This window comes from Poecilia latipinna, unplaced genomic scaffold, assembly GCF_001443285.1.
Source record: "Poecilia latipinna isolate Pla-1442-1.1 unplaced genomic scaffold, P_latipinna-1.0 Scaffold652, whole genome shotgun sequence".
NCBI classification, from domain to species: domain Eukaryota; kingdom Metazoa; phylum Chordata; class Actinopteri; order Cyprinodontiformes; family Poeciliidae; genus Poecilia; species Poecilia latipinna.
This window is the reverse complement of record NW_015113268.1, coordinates 307,860-327,388: the sequence shown is the minus strand read 5'-3', so window position 1 is coordinate 327,388 and position 19,529 is coordinate 307,860. Positions and strand designations below refer to the sequence as shown.

The following is a 19,529-nucleotide window of genomic DNA, read 5'->3' as shown; positions in this document are numbered from 1 at the left end:
ATATATATATATATATATATATATATATATATATATATATATATATATATATATATATATATATATATATATATATATATATATATATATATTTTTTTTTTGATTTGCTATTATGTGAACTTTGAGACCTAAAAAAGCCTAAGTTGAGATAAAAAGGAGACAAATCTCTCATTAAAGTCAATTAGGAATATTGCATCAGTATATATATTTTTTTTCCAGTTGGGATGTTTAAGTTAAATTTAATGCAATGATTTATAAACAAACTCAAAAGTATTAAAGGATACATAAAGTAAATTAGATAGTATTAGAAAGCTCCATAACAAAAAAGGTTTTAGATGTGGAGGTTTTCACAGAAATTGTCTGAACTGAGAAAATGATGAGCTTGTTCCCTGGAATATTAAAGAAAATTGCGATTTTGAGAATATCTGATTGTAGTTGTATTGTTTAGTGCAGGGTTGTCCAAACTTTTTGTCAAGTTGGGAAAAAATCAACAGAAAAAAATAACAGTAAAAAGAAGTGATTAAAATAAAATCAACCAATCAACGTTGATTGTTTTTTGTAGAAAAGGGATGTTATTCATCGGAGATCCAAAGATCTTAAAATGATTTTGCATATTTTCTGTATTTTATTTATTTATTTTATTTTTTATTCTTTTGGGCTTGTTTGAACAAATCTATTTTGTTTGAAAATATTTGAGTCACTTTCTGTCAAAACACTTGTTATAGTTGGCAAAGTTTAATAAATTAAATAAAAGCTGATTCAGATACAGCATAGTTTACATAAACAGTTTTACTCATTATAAAAGCTTGGTTATAAAAAGTTAAATACTTTTTGTTGTACTTAACATTTTTTCAGTTTTTCCTGTAATCGTACCCTGATTAAAAAATTTTATTACAGAATTACACAAATTTGTGTAATTCTTGAATCTCCGTTTAGGGCCACACAAAATAACTCAAATGGCCACAAATGGCCCCCGGGCCGCATTTTGGACATCCCAGATTTAGAGAATGTATTTCACAGTGAAATGGGGCCTCTTTACATGGATTTTTTTTATCAACTATTTTTTGTTCTTCTTTGTGATAAATCTTTTTACTATTTCATGAACATTGTGATGAGAAATGAATTAATTTTAAAGATGGCATCGCGTGTAAAAGTGCAACATACCTGAGAAATGATAGTGATGCTGTTTCATGTTCTAGTGTGAAGTTCAGTGTGTCTATTATCTTTTTAACATTTCACTAATGAAAAACGGTATATGTTAGCTCTCCACCTTAAAGAATCCACTTGTGGTGCTTTTGTATCCAGCAGCCAGAAAATGACATTCTTACTTTGCTCATTAAAAAACCCAGTCAGCTGGAAGGTACATTTCTTTTTCCCCTACCTGCTAAGCAGCTCATGAGCCCGGCCAGCACTATCATTATGATAAGAAAAAGGCTGTTATAATAGAATGGTACATTAGATTAATGACAGATTTGTAAAGACACTGAACTTCATCAGATAAAATGTCAGCTCGCCTCCCTATATGTTTTGCTGTTCAGTAAAATGAAATGATGTTTTAATATAAATGTGATAAAATGTAGTGACACAGGTCGTGGCCAAACCATGCATGAACAATTCGAAACCATACCCCGAATGAGGAATTCAGGTGTAACGTTTTAATTTCCTGTGAAGGGCAGAGCCAGCACCGCTCAGCAGAGCAGCAGCCATTCATTACTTCATTACCTGGCAATGCCCCTGCCAAGAGAAGGGTTAGGCTCAAAGAATAATAATGAGTTGAAATCAGGTTAGCAATGCCGCACGATGCCTTCCGTAACCTTGACATTGTTGGCATTAGCAGGGTTTGGGCTTGAGATACAGTTCTGGGGGGAAAGTACTGCATGGTTCCACTGCAGCAGCGTGAGAGAATATATGGTGAAACCACACAGAACATGTGTAGCCTTTGGGCTTCAGATTAGTGGACCAACTCCAGAAAAATAACCAGCATTTTGATCAATCGGTGTTTGCACTTTCACTGCAGCAGCTCCTGCAGATCTGTTGGAGTTACTCCGGCAGCCTGATGAAGGGCAGTTTTAAATGTCAGTGAAGTAGTGGAGGATGTGTAGACGTTTTATTTTGACTGGATGCATCACTCCACTGATACAGCAGTTATAACTTTTCATTCTCTGTCTTCCATTCACTTGGAAGGAACTTGAGTATTTTTATGAAGTAATGCTACTCTTGAGTAAAATTTCTGGATCCTCTACCTGCCAAATTAAAAACAAACATGTTTTAACCAAAAAGTTCACCAGACACATGTAGTTTTTTTTAGTTTCATAAGTTTATTTACTGAAAGAAATTTTTTTGTTACTTTTATGGATTATTGCCATTTTTATCCTTAAATCAATAAAACTTTCACTTAAACTTCATATTTTGACTCATCTGATGTAATTTGTAAATATTAAATGATTGATCAGTTACTCAGTACATTTTACCAAATACTTTTTTACCCTTGATTAATGTCATGGATGGCTATTTTTCACTTTTACTTGAAAATAAATAGTGCTACTCTTAATTGACTACAATTCTTGGGTGCTTTGCTCACCTCTGAACAGCATTAAAGAACTGCCTAAACTCAGATGGCCAGTACTTGAAATGTAGCCCTTGTGTAACGGTCATGATTATTCATTTAAAAAATAAAAGCTGGAATGGCCAGGCTGGTTTATAGCAACACTATAACTCGATCATGGCCACAGCAGCTTGGCAGTAGTTCAGTTAATTTAGTGCATCGCTCCAGCTGTGCTCGTTGATGGAAGTGTGAACGACGCATTTTTTTTCTGGATGCATTTATAATGTGATTTATTTGTTTCACTGTCACAATCAAGTCTTGATATTATCTTTTGCAAAAAGGAGGAGAAAAACATGTAATCAGTGGCTAAAAGGTTTGAACAGTAGAATGACAAAATAGTCACATATCAGCTCATAAACAAAATATAAGCAGTTTTATGCCAGCATTACTTTATATCTTAGGTTGGATGTTTGATGTGCTAAACACAGAAACTCTTCTCTCCTGCTGATAAGATGATTGAAATCATTCGAATCAAAGGCTAAAGCTGATGGTGGCAGTGCAGAAACCAAAAAAAGGAAAAGCAACATTTTAGGAAACATGAAGTGGTAAATGTGCTTTGACGAGTCTGACACGTCGTCATAATTGCTTTGAGGCTATGAAATTTTCCAGATTTACCTTTAATCAGCCATTTTAAAACATCTTCAAGGACCTGGAGATTGTTTTGCAGCATTTAAAATATTTTGTTAAAGTATTTTTGGAAATATCCAACTAGGATATAAATCTAGGTCCTAGATGTGGGATTAAGATGTAAATTAACAGGTTAAATTAAGATGCACATACTCTAGATTTAATCTTGGCTGAATTTTTTCCCTTTGCACCTTTGAGTAAATTGAAACTAAATAGATGTAATGGAAAACAGTGTATTGGTGGACTGAGTCAGCACTGTTGTTACCGTTTCATAATGCTGATTTCTTCTGTTTTTTTTTTTTTTGCATTTGTTGTGAGTTGTTATTCAGAGATGTCATTATTTACGTAAATAAAGAAAAGTGCTACTTTTCTCCTGCAACAAGCATCATCCTTTATCACAGTGTCAGACTCTGTTTTCGTAAACCGAGCTAAAGTTCCTGGGCCACCTGGTGGCTTTCTTCTGTCAAAGGTTCACTGTTTAGTGTCAAGTGTGATAAAGTGTGTCATTACTGTTTCCGTCCTCTGTCAAGCTCAGCAGGGTCCAGCCCACCTGCATCAGCCAGTCTCGTTCAAGCCGCATGTGGCAAGCAAAGAGAGCTGTGTGCGCCAAGGAGACCCAGGGGACACGATGATGCATCCCTCCCTTACCACACTCCATCCTTTTTATATAAGAATATGTCTTTAGCCAGACAAGTTGTGCCTTATCAGAAATGGATAGAAACTTCTATCAAACGATAAGGTCATTGCAGAGGTGAGGCAATTGCACGTTTCTGACACAGCGAGAAAGCAGGCATACTGGGAATTTGATGACCAATCCAGATTAGACTCTATTTTCATCTACATACTGCAGGTAACACCAGTTCTATACTCGGAAGCAACCTTTCAGTAGCAGAAATTTGGGTCGTTTTATCCATTAAACATGATACATCTGCCATCTTAAGAGTATGTTCCACTTTCATAGTCGTGGTTTCTCTGCCTTCTTCTCCCAAAGAGAATGTTCCACTTCTTCTTTGGCTACTTGTGTCTGTATTTCTTTTATTTTGCCTTACAATCTGGGATGTCTTGGTATGGAAAATATATTGAATGTACTTTGAATTAGAAAAATAATCTTATTTGTATTAGAAATTCATCTTCCTGTCATGTTGGAGCATAATTTTAATGTCTTCCTGCCGCTGCGTGGTGGATTTCTACTTTGAGCTGACCTAGTACTGTTTGCCTCAGTCACAGAACTTCAGCTGCGAGAGCGAGAGAGCGATCTTAGAAGTACTTAATGCAGAGATTCATTGACACATGCTAAATATATATACAGGTTCCTCTGTCGAAGGTAAAACGTCTCTCTGGTCCGACTTTATTCATCCACAAAAGTCATAATCTTACGTGACTTGGACAGTTAATTCATTCCTTTCCAATTTGTTTGGACATCTTTCTTATCTAAGTTTTATCAGTGATTTTCAACATACAGAACCAATAACCTTAAATGTTTTTTCTACTCCAAGCATGTCAATAATTTTATATTATTGTAAAACTATAAGGACAAGCAAGATGTTTGAGTTAGATCACCCGTTTACAATTCATGTGTAACAAATTAATGTAGATATTTATGTCAAACATTATTGCAGGAAAGAATTCAATGTGATTTACTTTGAGAGTTTTGCCAATCAATACTAGCTACATTAATGATAGTAAAATTTAAGTTGATGGTAGTATTTTATCAAAGGTGAAAGTTCTCGTTGGAATTTAAGATTTGCATGTCAGACCTGAAATATTAATAAAAATATCTGGTGTACAACAGATCTCGAAGTTGTTTTAGCATAAAGTCAAACTGCCATGAGGTTTTATAACCTGAAATCTTGAGGAAAAATAAGTGCTTCTATAATACAATTGGAAATAAAAGGTTAAAAGGAGCAGCCAGTTACTACCATCATTGACTCAGAGTATCTTTTGTAAGACCAAAGTTTTGTTGGATTCTGTGACTAAAGCATTCAGCTCTGTTGAATGCTTTAGTCAGGTACATCAGCAACGACCTTTAAAGGAGGAATTGTTAGAGCCTATCAGTCTGAAAAGAGCCATGAGACCATTTCCAACCAATTTGGATTCACCATTCTCCTGTGAAACAGATTGTTCATAAGTGGAAATCATTCAAGGCAACTGCCAAACTTCCAAATCTCCTTCTGCCACTAAGGTCACATTGAGTTTAGTTCACACTGCAAAGGTAAATATATACATCTCAGACTATAAATTTTTCAGTTATATTGTTAATGTCAAAAAAGGGTTCATAGGAGATGGTTGCAAAGTTAGAACATTTACTGAACAACAAGAAGACTTGTGTATCATGAGCGAAGTGGAGAAGTTTGGCTGTAATGCACAGTGTTGTTTTAGCATGAAACCGAAACAGAAACGTTTATATCAGTATTCATACTTGAGGACTGTGCACAAACAGAAGGTAACTGAGGCTATGTTCTCAAAGCAGGGCAAATATTACCTAAACACAACTTTTTTTTAACCCTTTATTTCAGTTTTGAAATGAAATAACTTTTCATAAGCTGAAGATTTTATAAAAATTGGAGTCCAAAAAACAAAAACAACAAAAAAGATTGTAATACTTTATTTTTTGATAATATATCTGGAGTAAAGATCTTTAAGGAACTCTTGACACTCATGCAGCGTAACAGAGGGTCAAGCTTAGTAAAAATCAAACTGATTAATAAATAGAATCACTTTAGATTCTATTTATCTAAAATAGAATAAACACAAATGAGGTCAGTAATTTCAAAATAAATTGCAAGAATCCCAATTAAATATTGCACCACAACAGTTGGTTCAAATTGGATATTTAGGTTTGCATTTTCTAACTCTGAGTTAGAAAAAAGTAAGGTTGTTTAAGTTGAGACATGCATGGTATTATTGCAAATTTTATGGAACTGGAAAATCTAAATTTTGGACACTGAATCAGTTCTGCTGCTGTAACTGAATGGACTACAAGTCAACGTTGCAGAAAGAGCAACACTTATATTCTCAAATATGCTGATTAGCCATGTTTGTTGAGAAAATTAGACACATTTACCAGTAAATGAGCTGAAATTGATATTCTGTTTCTGTAAATGGATGTTAACTAGTCGGGGCTGTTATAATGGCCGCATTAGGATTAGTGAGCATAATTTTCTTCCACAAAGGAAAAGTTGTGTGATGGGAATTAGAGTATATAATACTTACAATACATTGGCATTATTAACCTGTTCATGCATAAATTATCTTAGTTTCTTGGAAAGAAAATCTCAGAAAGAAATATGTCTTCTGTTTCATTCACTCATTCAAAATTATTCTAGGTTATTTTTTTAAGTTTTACGTTCATAGTATTACCTCCGTACCCTCAAAAGCAGCTTAAATTGAAGCACGTTTGGAGGGTTTTGCATCTCACAGTAATAACTATTATTTCTTACATGTTTCAGTTTGGACTGTTTGTTTACGTGGATAAAGTTGGAGCACTGAAGCATTTGAACCATGCAGGAGGAAAAAAAAGGATCTGGATTTAAAACTTCATCTTTCGGAAGAAAGACAGAAATATGACAGAAAATGTCTGCTACTCAACTCTAAGTGAAAATTGAAAGTGGCCTGATGTTTAATATAGCCGACAAATGTTTGCGTAGCACATGGTGAAGACTTTAAGATTATTCTTTTAAAGGAAAGTTATGAAGACAGCCATACACCTAAATGAATTGATCCCAGCTTTTGGAGCTTGTGGCAGTCTTGTATTTGAATTTGTTGTTTGTGACTTTCTGTTTATTTATATTCTTTTACTCGCTGTCACCTGTGGCGTATAGATAGCTTGTGGAAGTTAGTTTAAGGGCTGAAATACAACCAGTCCAAGATTAAATGCATTTTTTTCTCTTTTACTCGGCCTGTAAATCAGTCCAAAACGAGGCGGTCTGACAGCTTGTTCTGAAATGGACTGTCAACAAAATAAATACAGTGCACTAAGTGGATTTATACAGTCCACCATACGGTGCTTCCACAGTTCAGCCTGGACATAAGGCACTGCTTCCCCCAGCTGGGGGTTTTGCTCCTTGTTCCAGCCTCTGCAGTCACATAAATGATGGTGAGTAGTTCTGCACCTGCCTTCTCTTATCGATATGTGGGTCTCTGCCTCTCTCACACACAGTCATTAAAAAAAAGGCATAGAAGACCAGTGTGAAAGTGGAGCAGTACTGACCCATTTTACTGGTTATGGATGAAGTTATGAGGGTGGGTAAAGTGGCTTCACTGTGTGACACACTCACTGCAAACCACTCCATGTTCAACAAGCTCTAATTGATTAGTAATTTCCTTCCTACTGTGTTGATTTTAATGAATGCTAGAAATTTCCTCCCTACAATCTTTGACAGTAAAACAGGGATTAATGGACACCTGTTTTCCAGATACAGAATTGCTTTAATACTTTCTAGATAAAAAAAGCATGTGGTCATTGTAAATGAGCACAAATATTCTTGAAATCCTCTCAAAGTATTTACAGATTTCTTCCATTTCTTTAAGGTTAAATGTTTCTGATCATCAGACTAGTTTAATTATCAAGTATAAACTAACTAATACTGATCCTATGTGGAAAAAAGTGTCCTACCAGCCAATACTTATACACCCTAGGCACCAACATCTGTTTCATCAATTGTTTACAGTATTTTCCATCAAAGGTTTCTTTTATGTTACTTTAAAGGAAATCGGACACTTATTTGCAGATTTGTTTGGATTCAGTCAACCTGAAGAGTTTTTGAGCATGGATTACATCCTGACACAGTATTTAAAACATATTTAAGCCAGGATTTAAATATGTTAAGTCCAAGCTTCAAACCATTTTTTTTATTACTTTTTAGCGATTTAGATGTGGACTCATTGGTTTCCTGTTTGACTGAAATGAACTTGATCTTAAATTAAAAAACAAATGGTTCTAATCTTTTTTGTAAGTTACAGAATTTGTGGTTATAATTATACCATATAGCAATTACATAAATCATCATCAATCTTCTTCTCCTTTTTATCTTGGTTAGTTTTGCAGCAGATAGATTGGGACACACACCTTCCAGAAAATTCAACTTGTCAGAAATGTGGAGCATTGTTGTTCCAGCTGTCTTAAAAAGCTGTTTTCCATCAAAAACTGGCCACAGTTTGTATTTACTCAGATTAACTTTGTCTGCTTTTTGTGAATTTGTGATCTAAAGCATGTTTGACAGCTCCACCAAAAAAAAAAAATCATACTGGGTGAATATTTTTCCCAGCACTGTTTTTTTCCTAATATGCAACAAGAAACTAAATCTGCTATATTTTATAGACTTATTCTTTTTAATTTCAAAAGAATCACTTATCTGCTCTACAGAGGAACATTTTCAGTACTAATCTCATTTGGAAACACAGAGCCTCCCCTTTTATTACATTGCATCTTTTTGGTATTTAATGCTTACAAAGTATATCAGCCGCAGCAGGAAGTCTCTAAATTCGCTGTGACACAGCTTTCATGGCAAAAGGACAATACCGAATGCAGCTAATAACAGAGATAAAATTACACACAGCAGTGCTGGATTTCATGCAGTGTCATTTCCTCTTAGTGCCATGCACATACACCACAGGCTATTTAGATGTCAACTTTTTTCTGAAACTGAGCAAACCAAGACCTAATTGAATAAGGGACAATGTTGTTTCAGATTGTGTATGTGGGGAATATAAAGGCCCACAAGAGGGACAAGAACTGATATGGAAAGAGGCAAAGTTTCATTATTTCTGGTAGCAACGGCTACTTTATCATCCACTCTAAAAAGGAATGTTATCTTGTAGCTGGTCAGAAATCAGCCTTCAAACCTAACGTACTTTAAGACGTCTTAATCATGAAAGATGCAGCATGTAACTTTCATAAAAAATGTTTCTAACCATCTATCACCATGTTGTGTAATATGTGATAAGATCAATGTCCTTCCTTTGTGCTATTGTACCGAAATGCACCACTCCTGACCAAAAACAACCAATCAGAGCCAGGAGGAGGGTCTTGGTGCTGTCAATCAATGTCATGTACTCTCTACTAAATGTGCTAAAGGCAGATAAACAACTAACCATTTCAGAAAAACTGTTAATCCTTTTATTGATGGGCATGCTAACCAGCCTGAGCCTTCAAAGACGGGTATAAGCAACACCACACAGAGGGTGATTGACAGCACTGATACCCTCCTCTTGGCTCTGATTGGCTGTTTGCAGATAGCACTGGGAGAAGGCAGAGGAGCTTGATTTATTTATTTTTTTTTCATTATCTGTCTCATACTAAACTTGTCACAACATATTTACAGTTTCAGCAAATGTATATAAAGAATATTTAATGTTGAATAATGTAAAGAGACTATTATCTCATACGTTGTATGAAATATCTTTATATTTCAACAGTGAAAGCTTTTGATATTAATGTCAACAAAAAAATTGCAGAAAAATTACATCTAAAATATAATTATTCTGCTGCAGAAAGGGGTCAATTTTTATTACCATTAGTTTCTGTTTTCTAATCATCCATTGTATGCCAGCTTATTTCACTCTGTTAAGTAGTGTGGTGAATTATAGACATAAGGTATGGTATAATTTAATTTAGCTGTTAATAATTTTATGTTGCACCTTTTTTCCCCACAAATTGTTGTTCTGATTCCTTCTTGGGCCTTTTGAAATGTGAAAGACTATGACCCCCAACCATTTGTTTTCTGTCACAGCACATAATTTATCTAAATCACAAAACCACAATTGCTCACAGTTGGTTGTGAGTAGTTTACAGAAGGTTTCTTTAACTCATCGGTCGTTGAAGCAGGTCCCAAACACATCAGAGATGGATACAAATTGATGTATTGTCAGTGTGAAATGTCCTGTGGCAAAAGGCTCATATTTGCACTTGTAAAAGTCAATTGGCAAAACTACAAATGCATGAAATGGCAAAATGAGCTGGACTCAATTGGTTTGATCGACCAAACATTCCCACTTGTCTCCAGCAGAGCCGGTAACTGCTGTCCATCTGGACCTCTTTGCACTCTGTTTTTGTGCTCTTATCAGTCAATCTGCCACACACAGAGCAGAGCAGAATGTGAAAAGACAAAGTGTGAATAATTAAATGGCGATGGATACAATAATGAGACAAAGTGGTTTTAAAATTAATAGAAAGGGCCTCGGGAAAGATTAGTCATAGTTCTTTCAAAGAAACTCTGTCTTACAGTTGGTTGGTTTGTTTGGATGTTTCTACAACTTTATCACTTTTGAATTTCTTAATATATTAGGAGAAATTGTTCACTTAAGGTGCCATCAGCACTGATGATCTTTTGATTACTTAGGTAATCATTTTACTCAAGTTGTGATTAAATATGGTCAAATGCATTGAAATGTTTTTTTTTTCCTCTTTAAATGCATTTAAATTCTCTCAAAAATCTCACTTTTTCTGTCCTTTCATCAATTAATAATTTATTTTGTTTCCTGAATACTTAAAAAAAAGTTGATATTATTTCTGAATGGGCTCAGAGTTGGAAGAAACTGAAGGACAAACTTCAATATTAAACTCACCTTAGTGCAGAAAACATTGGTGCAATGTTTAGTGTAATAAAGCCTGTTTTCGTCGGGAGTTGGGCAGTTAATCAACCATATACTCAGGACCAAATAATAATAATAATAATAGGTGTTGGAGCTGAGAGGTGAGACTGGCTGCCATGCTTGGAGAGAGAAGAGAGTAGAAGGAGCAGACATAGGCGTATTCTGTTGGATTCATCTTGGTGCTCAGCTGCACTGTATCAGTGTTCCTGTCAGAACAAGATCAAGCAAAGACAAAAATGTGTTTGAGCCCATGTCATTAACATAGCCTTTTCTCTGGTTTGTTGTTGGCAGGATTTATGAGCGGGTGATAGACCCTCCTCAGATGGAGCTTACCTTAGGCAGTGGAGTGTGGCTAGGCCAACACAGCCACAAGCACGGCTTGTTCAAGGTAAGCTTCCTCCCCCGATGCTGCACGCACACACCTACATTCTGCTTGTAACTGAACTTGCTTCACATTCAATAACGCCTGGTGTAATTGAACAAATTTGCAAAAGGGTGTGAGTATGTGTGTGTGTGTGGAAGAAATGCAGGAATAAGATTCTGAAACAGAAGTGCCAGGGGCTCGGAGAAACTGCACAAAGCTCAGCGTGAGCTTTGAAATGCTTATTCCCAAGGCCATAACAATGTTGTCAGTTTCTAATTGTTACTCATTTTCTCAGGCTTCTGCATGCACTCGCAGCTGGCAGGGGACATGGGAGAGCCGAACCAGGACATGCACACAGTTTTGATATTCATAGCTCTCCCTCCCACCTGCCATGCAATCAGTGGGCTTTCTGTTTTTCTTTTGTAACATATTGATTAACTGCAAAGCCCTACTGCGGTGAAAATTATTTCTCCTCCCCATGCTTTAAAACCATTGTTGCTGCACTGGAGCACTGCCCATCTTCCAGCTCTCCCCTTTTGATTTTTTTTTTTTTTTTTTGTCTGCCGTTTCATCAAAACTGAGAAAACGGCAACATACCAGTCTTAAATGTAACATTTCAATCAGCCACTTCCTTGCCTTCAGTCATCTCAAGCATGTGCTGGTGTACATGTGCACGCAGCAGTTCAATGTGATGTCAGGTACGTTGACAGATGGTGTGGAAGAGCGGAGCCCCGTGTGAAGTGACAGAGAATGAGGAAATTTTCCCCTCAGGTTCGTTCTAGTATCATTGTATCTCGGCTGACAGCTGCCCTGGTAACACACTAAATCAAAGTGCTGCCGTTTAGTGTATCAGAAGGGCCATTTCGAGCTGCAGCTTGTTTTGAAAGTATCGATATACATCTCTGGAAAACCACTCGGGTCATTCTTCAGTGTGGCAGAGCACACCGTTCTGATTTTGCAAAGCAAATAGCTTTTTGTGCTATTTTTAGAACATAATTTTGTACATTCAAGCTTTACAAACAGCAGCAGGTTTATTTCCTTCAAATTTTTTTTACATGCCTCTGCTATGTAACATGCTCTAAGTTTATGGTGTTGATTTTGATGCATACTTCAGATTTAATTCTTTTCCTAATTGTAAATAGCTGCATTTCTATTGTGCAGTTTGGCATTTTGAAATAAATTTGCCTAATGGAAACAAACCAATTTAAATGATAAAAAAAAAAAAATAGCAGTAAGATGAGGTTTTTTTTTTTTTTTTTTTTTTTTTTTTCTCTCTTTACAAATCTCTTTAAAACACATTTATTTAAAAAAAAGATATTTTATTTTATTAAAGAGGCCCAGCTGGTCTTTGTGAATATATATAGTTTTTTATTAAAAACCTGAGGCACAAGTTGATTAAGTTTGTCCCTAAGAAGCCTATAAAAAAATCCATCCTTCATTTCAATTGAGGTTTTATTCATATCCTAAGGGGGAATTGGTTTGCAGCAATCATTAGGAATAAAAAAAAAGCAGAAACCTTTCACTGTTTTGCTTCAGGTGCTCGGGTCACAGGGGCAGCAGCTCCAGGAGGGAACCCCAGACAACTGGAGGATGTTACTGGGAAGCAGTCCGGTCCCACTCCATTTCATCCCAGTTCCCAAGGCATTTCTTATTTCAGACAGTATCTTCCCAGTGGGAAACGCCTGGAAAACGTCCAGAGGAGGCATCTTGATCACCTGCTCCTTTTAAGCAGAAACTACTTTGACAATGAAATTATTTTAAATCTTCTTACACACCTTTATACCAGGTGTGCCAAATGTCTGTTTATATTCATACTGGTTAGGTTTTCATTGTGCTTAATGCACAGTTTTGAACTTGAATATAAATGTTTTGTAGGAGAGTCTCAGAATACCAACAGAAGTTTCGGTAGGACTTTTTCCCCTCAGCTTGACATCTGATTTAAAATGCTCTCCATCTTCCTGTTTTACTTGTTTTGTTTTTACATGTTAGAAGATGTTTTTGCAAGGTGTTCTCCGTTGTCTTCATTGAGAGTATTAAAACAGTCAAGTGGAAACTTGAAAGCATGGAGAAAGGCAAGTTGGTTTTTTTTAATAAGAAAAAGAACCTGGCAAAAGTAGAAAACATCCAGCTTGTTGAATCAAGTCGGACCTTTTATCAGACTTTGAGGAAACCACAAACATTGGAGGTGTGGAGGTACTTGCTCAGATATCAGGTATGCACCTCTTTACTATTCTCTCCACACTGTGGCAAATTACACTTCAGTTTAACCTGTTAAAGATGAGGAGGGATGTGTAAGGCTTAGCGACCGCTGAGAAGCAAGAGGTGAAGGGAAGAGAAAAATAGCCAAGAGCTATGAATGTAACACAGCTGATAGGAGTTGAAATAAAGCAGCAGGTGCAGTCCATCCTATTCAGGACTTGAGTGGGATAATGATAAGATGAGCTAACTAGGCCTTTAAATAAAACATCCTGAGCCTTGGCAGAGGCTGAAGATGCTCCTTTTTCCTCTCTCTCCTCCTGGGAGACTCTCCATTTGAGGGAGCAACTGTAATAAATTATCTTTATCTAAAATCCATTGTGCCTAGCATGCTGCTCCTCAGGGACGCAGCATGCTTGTTTGAAGCCAGCTCTCTGGTGAAATGCTCCGCTTCATGCACCACTGGATGATAATTATTCTTATATGGACAATGATAGAGAGATCAGCTAAATGTTTTTGTGCGGTGTGCATTCTCCTTTGCAGACTTGCTCAGATTAGTTGAATTTAATCTTTTCATCATTAGCATCATACAACAAACTCCGTGGTTTGAGCCATGAAGAAGTGATGTTAAAAATGTTGAACTCTGAAAGACGAAATCCATTCTCTTACATCAGTTAAGTTTCATTGGTGCCTCAACAATTTGGATCAGCTGTGCCTTGCAAAACAGTATTTGTACTCCCTGAGCCTTTAGTGTCTGACCAACACAGAACAGTGTAAAACCAGTGATGAATGATAACATCCATCCATTGTCTACAGCTGTTTATCTGTGCAGGGTCGTAGGGGGGCTGGCGCCTATCTCCAGCAGTCATTGGGAGAGGAAGGGGGCATCGCACTCATCAGTCTATTAGAGACCCACTGGACAAACAGCCACACACACACACATGCACGTCTAAGGGCAATTTACAGAAACTGACCCCAGTCTCTCTAAATTCTCTTTGGGTTTGCATTTGAACCCAGAACTCAAAGCAAAGGGGCTCCTGACTGCGTCACACACAGAATATATTGATTCTATCGTCAATTTCTGAAGGTAAATGGTTGCACTGAATTTTATTTCAGAGTGTCGGAGTAAAAAGATCTGGCTAAAAATGCACACCACACTTTTTTAGATATCTGTTTGTAAAAATTAATTTAAAATCTTGTATAAATTTTCCTTCCATTGACAAATATTTCCTGCCTTGTGTTGGTTCATCACAACAAAATACACTGAAGATTTTGGTTGTTTTTGCAAGGCAGATTGTAACTTCTAGGAAAAAGTATAAACGGATTGCTTTTGCAAAACAAAAGAAAATAATTGTGTTCATCTTGAAAAGGGTTTTTGCTTGTGAACATTGTATGATGGAAAATATGGTTTGATGTTGCATTTCTTCTCATATTTGTCCTTGCAGACGTATAAATTGTTGAAACAAACTCTGTCAAGGGTTAATTGACCAAGTGAAAGACTCTGAACCTTTAAAACCTTTTAAAGTTTTCCGTTATAACTTGATATTTTCATTGCTTTACATTCAGATTTAGTAAATTGACGACTTTTTGCGTGTTTTGCTTAATGTCACTTCACTCTTGAACACTAGTCAGCTATTTTAATTGTTTTCTCTTTGGTGCAATGTATATCCCACGAGACTTCAGACTTCTTATTATGCAAATTTTCACAGAAATCCATCAAAGAGGTTGCTTGAAGTAGGAACATGAATAAGTTTAATTAAAAACACTTTCCCCTGCATGATTGCAGTTGCAAGAGTATTTTATAAGAAACATTCCGCAAATATGTTGTCTTTCAACGACAACAGCAGATTCATTCCTGAGGGAGCAGCATCATCAAATTAGAAGAAATAAAAACTTGAAATATTAAATTCTGTTTGTAATGAATCTGTTATTTATAAGTTTTGCTTTCTGAAATGAGTGACAGATATCACAATTTTACACAATATTGTATTCTTTTTTAGCGTCACCTGTACCGTACAAAGTCATTGGACCCAGATTTTAATCATTTGTTCTCCCAAATGTTTTTTCCTCTTTTTAAAAATCTGATCTCAAAATGTGACTGAATTAATTCAAATTTCTTTGTTTACTTCAGCTCTCCAACTTTTCTCTCCAACTTTTGAATCAAAGCAGGAATGAACTGACCACTTTTGAACTTCGAAGGAGTTTACCTCATCAGATAAGCAGCGTAAAACTTCTATTCTTTAGAAATGCTAATTTTGGCTTCTACTTAATGTGAACGGCTTAGCAAACCTCTAATTTCTAAGGAAATTGCATTTCCTAAATTCAGTGAATCCTCTAAATATGCAAATGCAACTTTTCTTTCCAACACACAATGGGCATGAATGTCCCAAGAACTAAATTTTCCTCTGCATAAGAGTGTGAAGGATGACCGTGGCTGGGTTGTGAGCCAGCCTGCTGTGCACTCTGGCTTTTGTTTTGCTTAAACAGGGTCCATGTGTTGCTGCTACATGTGTGATGTGTCTTCCAAACTGTGGTTTCTGTTTTTCTATGCATGCTACAATGACAACCAGTGATGGTGCATAGGATCCTCTTCCAGAGTTATTAAAGAAATATTTGCAATGTGCAGAACTTCAGCCAAACAAAGTTGTTTTCTTACACAGCCTAACTCTCCTTAAGTTACTCTTCTTAGGACTTTAGAGTGTCGGTATTTATTAGGTCAGAAGCCTGGAGACGTCAACGTCACTACTGCCAGTTTTTTGTTTGTTTTTCTTTTATTTTAGATAAAATGATGGGTGAGTTGCCAGTGTTTCAATAAATTTGGGTTATGAGCCCTTTGGAAAATTCCCTAAGATGCCAACCAACGTGTGATGTCTTGAGTGACAAAAACAAAAATAATCTTCTAATACCTCTTCATAATTTTTTTAATGAATATTTCATCATACAGTGTTTCTATGCAAGAGTAATGTCTGTGAAATTGAGCTTGTTTTGGTAGGGATGGAGGCGAGATTGGAAAGACCCGAATTTTCAAGATACAAATCGGTGAAAGGCTCTGCTGTAGGTTGGTTGTTTGGATTCTCTCTGCATATTTCTTGCAGCTGTGCCTCTCTGGATGATATAATTCATATAACTTGAACCAAATGCGTTTTCTAGTGACATAGTATCATTTTACAACACAATCAAGTTACTGTTGCCTTTAGTTGGTAAAAAAAAAAAAAGATGTGTATAAAATATCACTTAAAAATGTGACTGCGTAATTTAACACCTTGAAATTGGGCGTCTGTCTCTTTAAGAAATCCTGCTCTTTCCAAAACGTCGACTTCAATCCCTACAATGAGCTCAGCAGATGCACACTTTGACCAGGTGTTTGCTAATGGCAGCTGGCTAGTCTGAAGGAGCGGATTAGGGGGAGGAGGGCTCTGTAATGCAGAATCTTGGAAACTGAGTTGCATCTCGAAGGTGGCGCTGGGTCTCACCAGGGGTTTTGTACGACTGAATGGTTGCCAATGAGATCAAAGGATTTCTCAAACATGCATGAACACATTAAAACAACACTTCAGGTATGCTTTGACAGGGAAATAACATTATAGGTCTGTGATATTAGGCCACCACTGTACTATCTCTTCATGAATAGTGATGGTTTGGCCCAAATGCCCAAGATCAGCTCAAATTCAGTCTGTTTTTAGAACCATAAAATTTGAAGCTATTTTCTTTTTTTTATTTATTTATTTATATAAAGTAAAACTGTATGGGAGCATGCATATCATTTCCAAGAAGTACTGCTCTTTGACTACTGCTGGGTCTGTGTGAGAGAGATATTGAGCTTGTAAGAGGGAAGGAAGTATTTTTGTATTCAGTTCAAATACTCGTCTGATCATTCAAAGAAATGTGTGGTCAGGGCTCCTATATTACACTGGCGGAACAGACTTCTGCGATCTATACCTTCATTTCCATTCTGATCGACACTGCCAATCTCGTCCTCGCCATCTGCTGCTCACATTGCCTGTGCGTGTGTGTGTGTGTAAGACGAGGTACGTTCTTGTGTGCTTGTTGTTAGTCTGTGCTGTGAGCCTGTTCACCTCGAGGCTGCCTCTCTTTATGTGCCTGTGTGAAGAAAGGCATCCAGGACAGGGAACTGTACTGTAAATAGGATTTCACACACGCATAATGCAGACATGATGATGCAGATTGTGCTTCAGGTGGTGAATTTTAATGTCCCTCCAGCATGTTATCAGCAGCTACTTTGAAGGAGAAGTGAAATGATATTGGATTTCGAAGTGTGTGGGCACCCTGGTGTTTCATTTCCATCGTTTTCCACAGAAAAAAGCTGCTGTTGTCTGAAACTCTTACTTCTGGTCATCATTACACTTCTTTTTACCCGTCACGAGTTTCTGAAGAGGACTTGTCTTTCAGAGTGATTGGCAGGCTGTTAAAGCATTTTATTTACAATAGGGTAAAGCTAAATTAAACTGTATATGTTTTTGTTAATTTTTTTGCTTAACAATGTGTATTTTTTCCACTGCTCTGTCATGCGCTACTTCAATATAACACAATAATGTTTGTTGCTGCAATGTGATGAAATGTAATAAGGTTTAAAGGTGTTTCTTTTTTTAACCCCAAATTCACTGCAATGTCAGAAAAAAATGAACAAAATCTCAACAAAATCTCTTCAGTGTTGAGATGAAACCAAGTTTGTTTCTTAACAGTCTACACATTGTCCTCTTTTGTTCATTTCAAGAACTTTTAGAAGCTATAGAAAACATTTTTGAATGAACTGCTTGAGGAAATCCTGACATTCAGAATTCAATTTACTCTGTCAGTAACTCTGTTAGATTTCTGCTTTACTGTACAGCAGACACTAATGTAATTGAAGAACCTGTAGAGGAGAAAACTTGTTCTGAAAATTCTGCACCAGGCTGAATTTTTAGATTAGGCATATCTGATTGATTCCTACATACTAAAACAAAACAAAACAAAACAAAAAAACAAGCAGAACTTCATTTGCTGCATTGCAGCATCTTATGAATTGGAGATATTCAGAAACCTGCATCTGTCTGACTGTAACGCTGTAAATGGTTTTACATTTTCTCTTGGTGGATTTTACTCTGAATGGATATATTTCAGTTGGACCGACTCGGCGCATTAGATTGTAACCTTAAAACTATAAATTGTACTTTTTTTTCAGGTTTTCTAGGTATGTTAGAATGTAAGACGTTTTAAACAGCATGTACTTTAATCTCGCTTCAGGCTAGCCGAATTAATGATCCATCTTTATGATTGTATTTTCAGGGAGTTATTCAGGATGTGAAGCTGATCTTTGCTCCAAATGGCTACATCACACAGTGTCCAAATCTTAATCGCAGTAAGTATCTGAGCAGCATTGTCAAAAACCAAGAAGGGTGTGAAAAATGATCCTTTGTGCGTGTTGTTTTCACTATAAGTACTTCAGACAGGAATGAGTTTTTTTTTTTTTTTTTCTCCAGCAGTTTGGTTTTTCATTTGGTTGCCTGCTTTTTTCTTCCTTTGTTTCTGAATGTGTTTCCTGTCAAACAGATTAAGATCCAGGGTCACTGCTTTGTTACTCTTTGTCGCTGATCAATAAGGCAATCAGACTCTGGTGCTTCAATATTGATACAAACACCCATCACTAACATAACATAGACGATTTACCACAAACATTTCAAGCTTCATTTTTTTTACTGTGGCCACCACAGACAGAATCAAACCATTATTGAAGCTTTTTCTGTTGCTCTTTTTTTTTTCTTCTCTTTTTGATTCGCCCTGTTTGCCCATCGAGCCTGTCCCACCTGCAGCGATTTCCTGAGCCTGGTGCAGGGCATCATGGACCTGCAGGAGCTCCTCGCCAAGATGACCCTGAAGGTAATGAGTTGGAACAACCTCCCATAGACTGAGAGACATCTACCAAATATCCACCACCAAACCGATTCACTAAAAATTGCAGGCGAAAAGAAAAACACTGAACGTGAAAAACGACAGAAGATGAAAGCATATCTTGATTTGAAATTCAGTTTTGAAATTTGTTGCTGGCTTTGCTGAAGGACATTATTATTTTAAATCTAAAATGTTCAGTTGGATGGGAGACCAGACTCTCCTCGCCTGGTTTGCCATCAACATGTCTTTGTAGGT

The 19,529-nt window shown here is 36.5% G+C and overlaps 1 protein-coding gene across 1 annotated transcript in view; it reads left to right on the top strand.

The window, feature by feature from the left end:
- LOC106954391 (protein kinase C-binding protein NELL1) overlaps positions 1-19,529 on the top strand; it is a gene marked incomplete at its 5' end in the record, with an annotated part of 223,598 nt that overhangs the window by 32,560 nt on the left and 171,509 nt on the right. Inside the window, 3 exons of the mRNA XM_015043858.1 lie at positions 11,117-11,213; positions 18,672-18,744; positions 19,180-19,262. Of these exons, the coding sequence (XP_014899344.1) occupies positions 11,117-11,213; positions 18,672-18,744; positions 19,180-19,262 (253 nt within the window). The remainder of the gene's footprint in view (positions 1-11,116; positions 11,214-18,671; positions 18,745-19,179; positions 19,263-19,529) is intronic.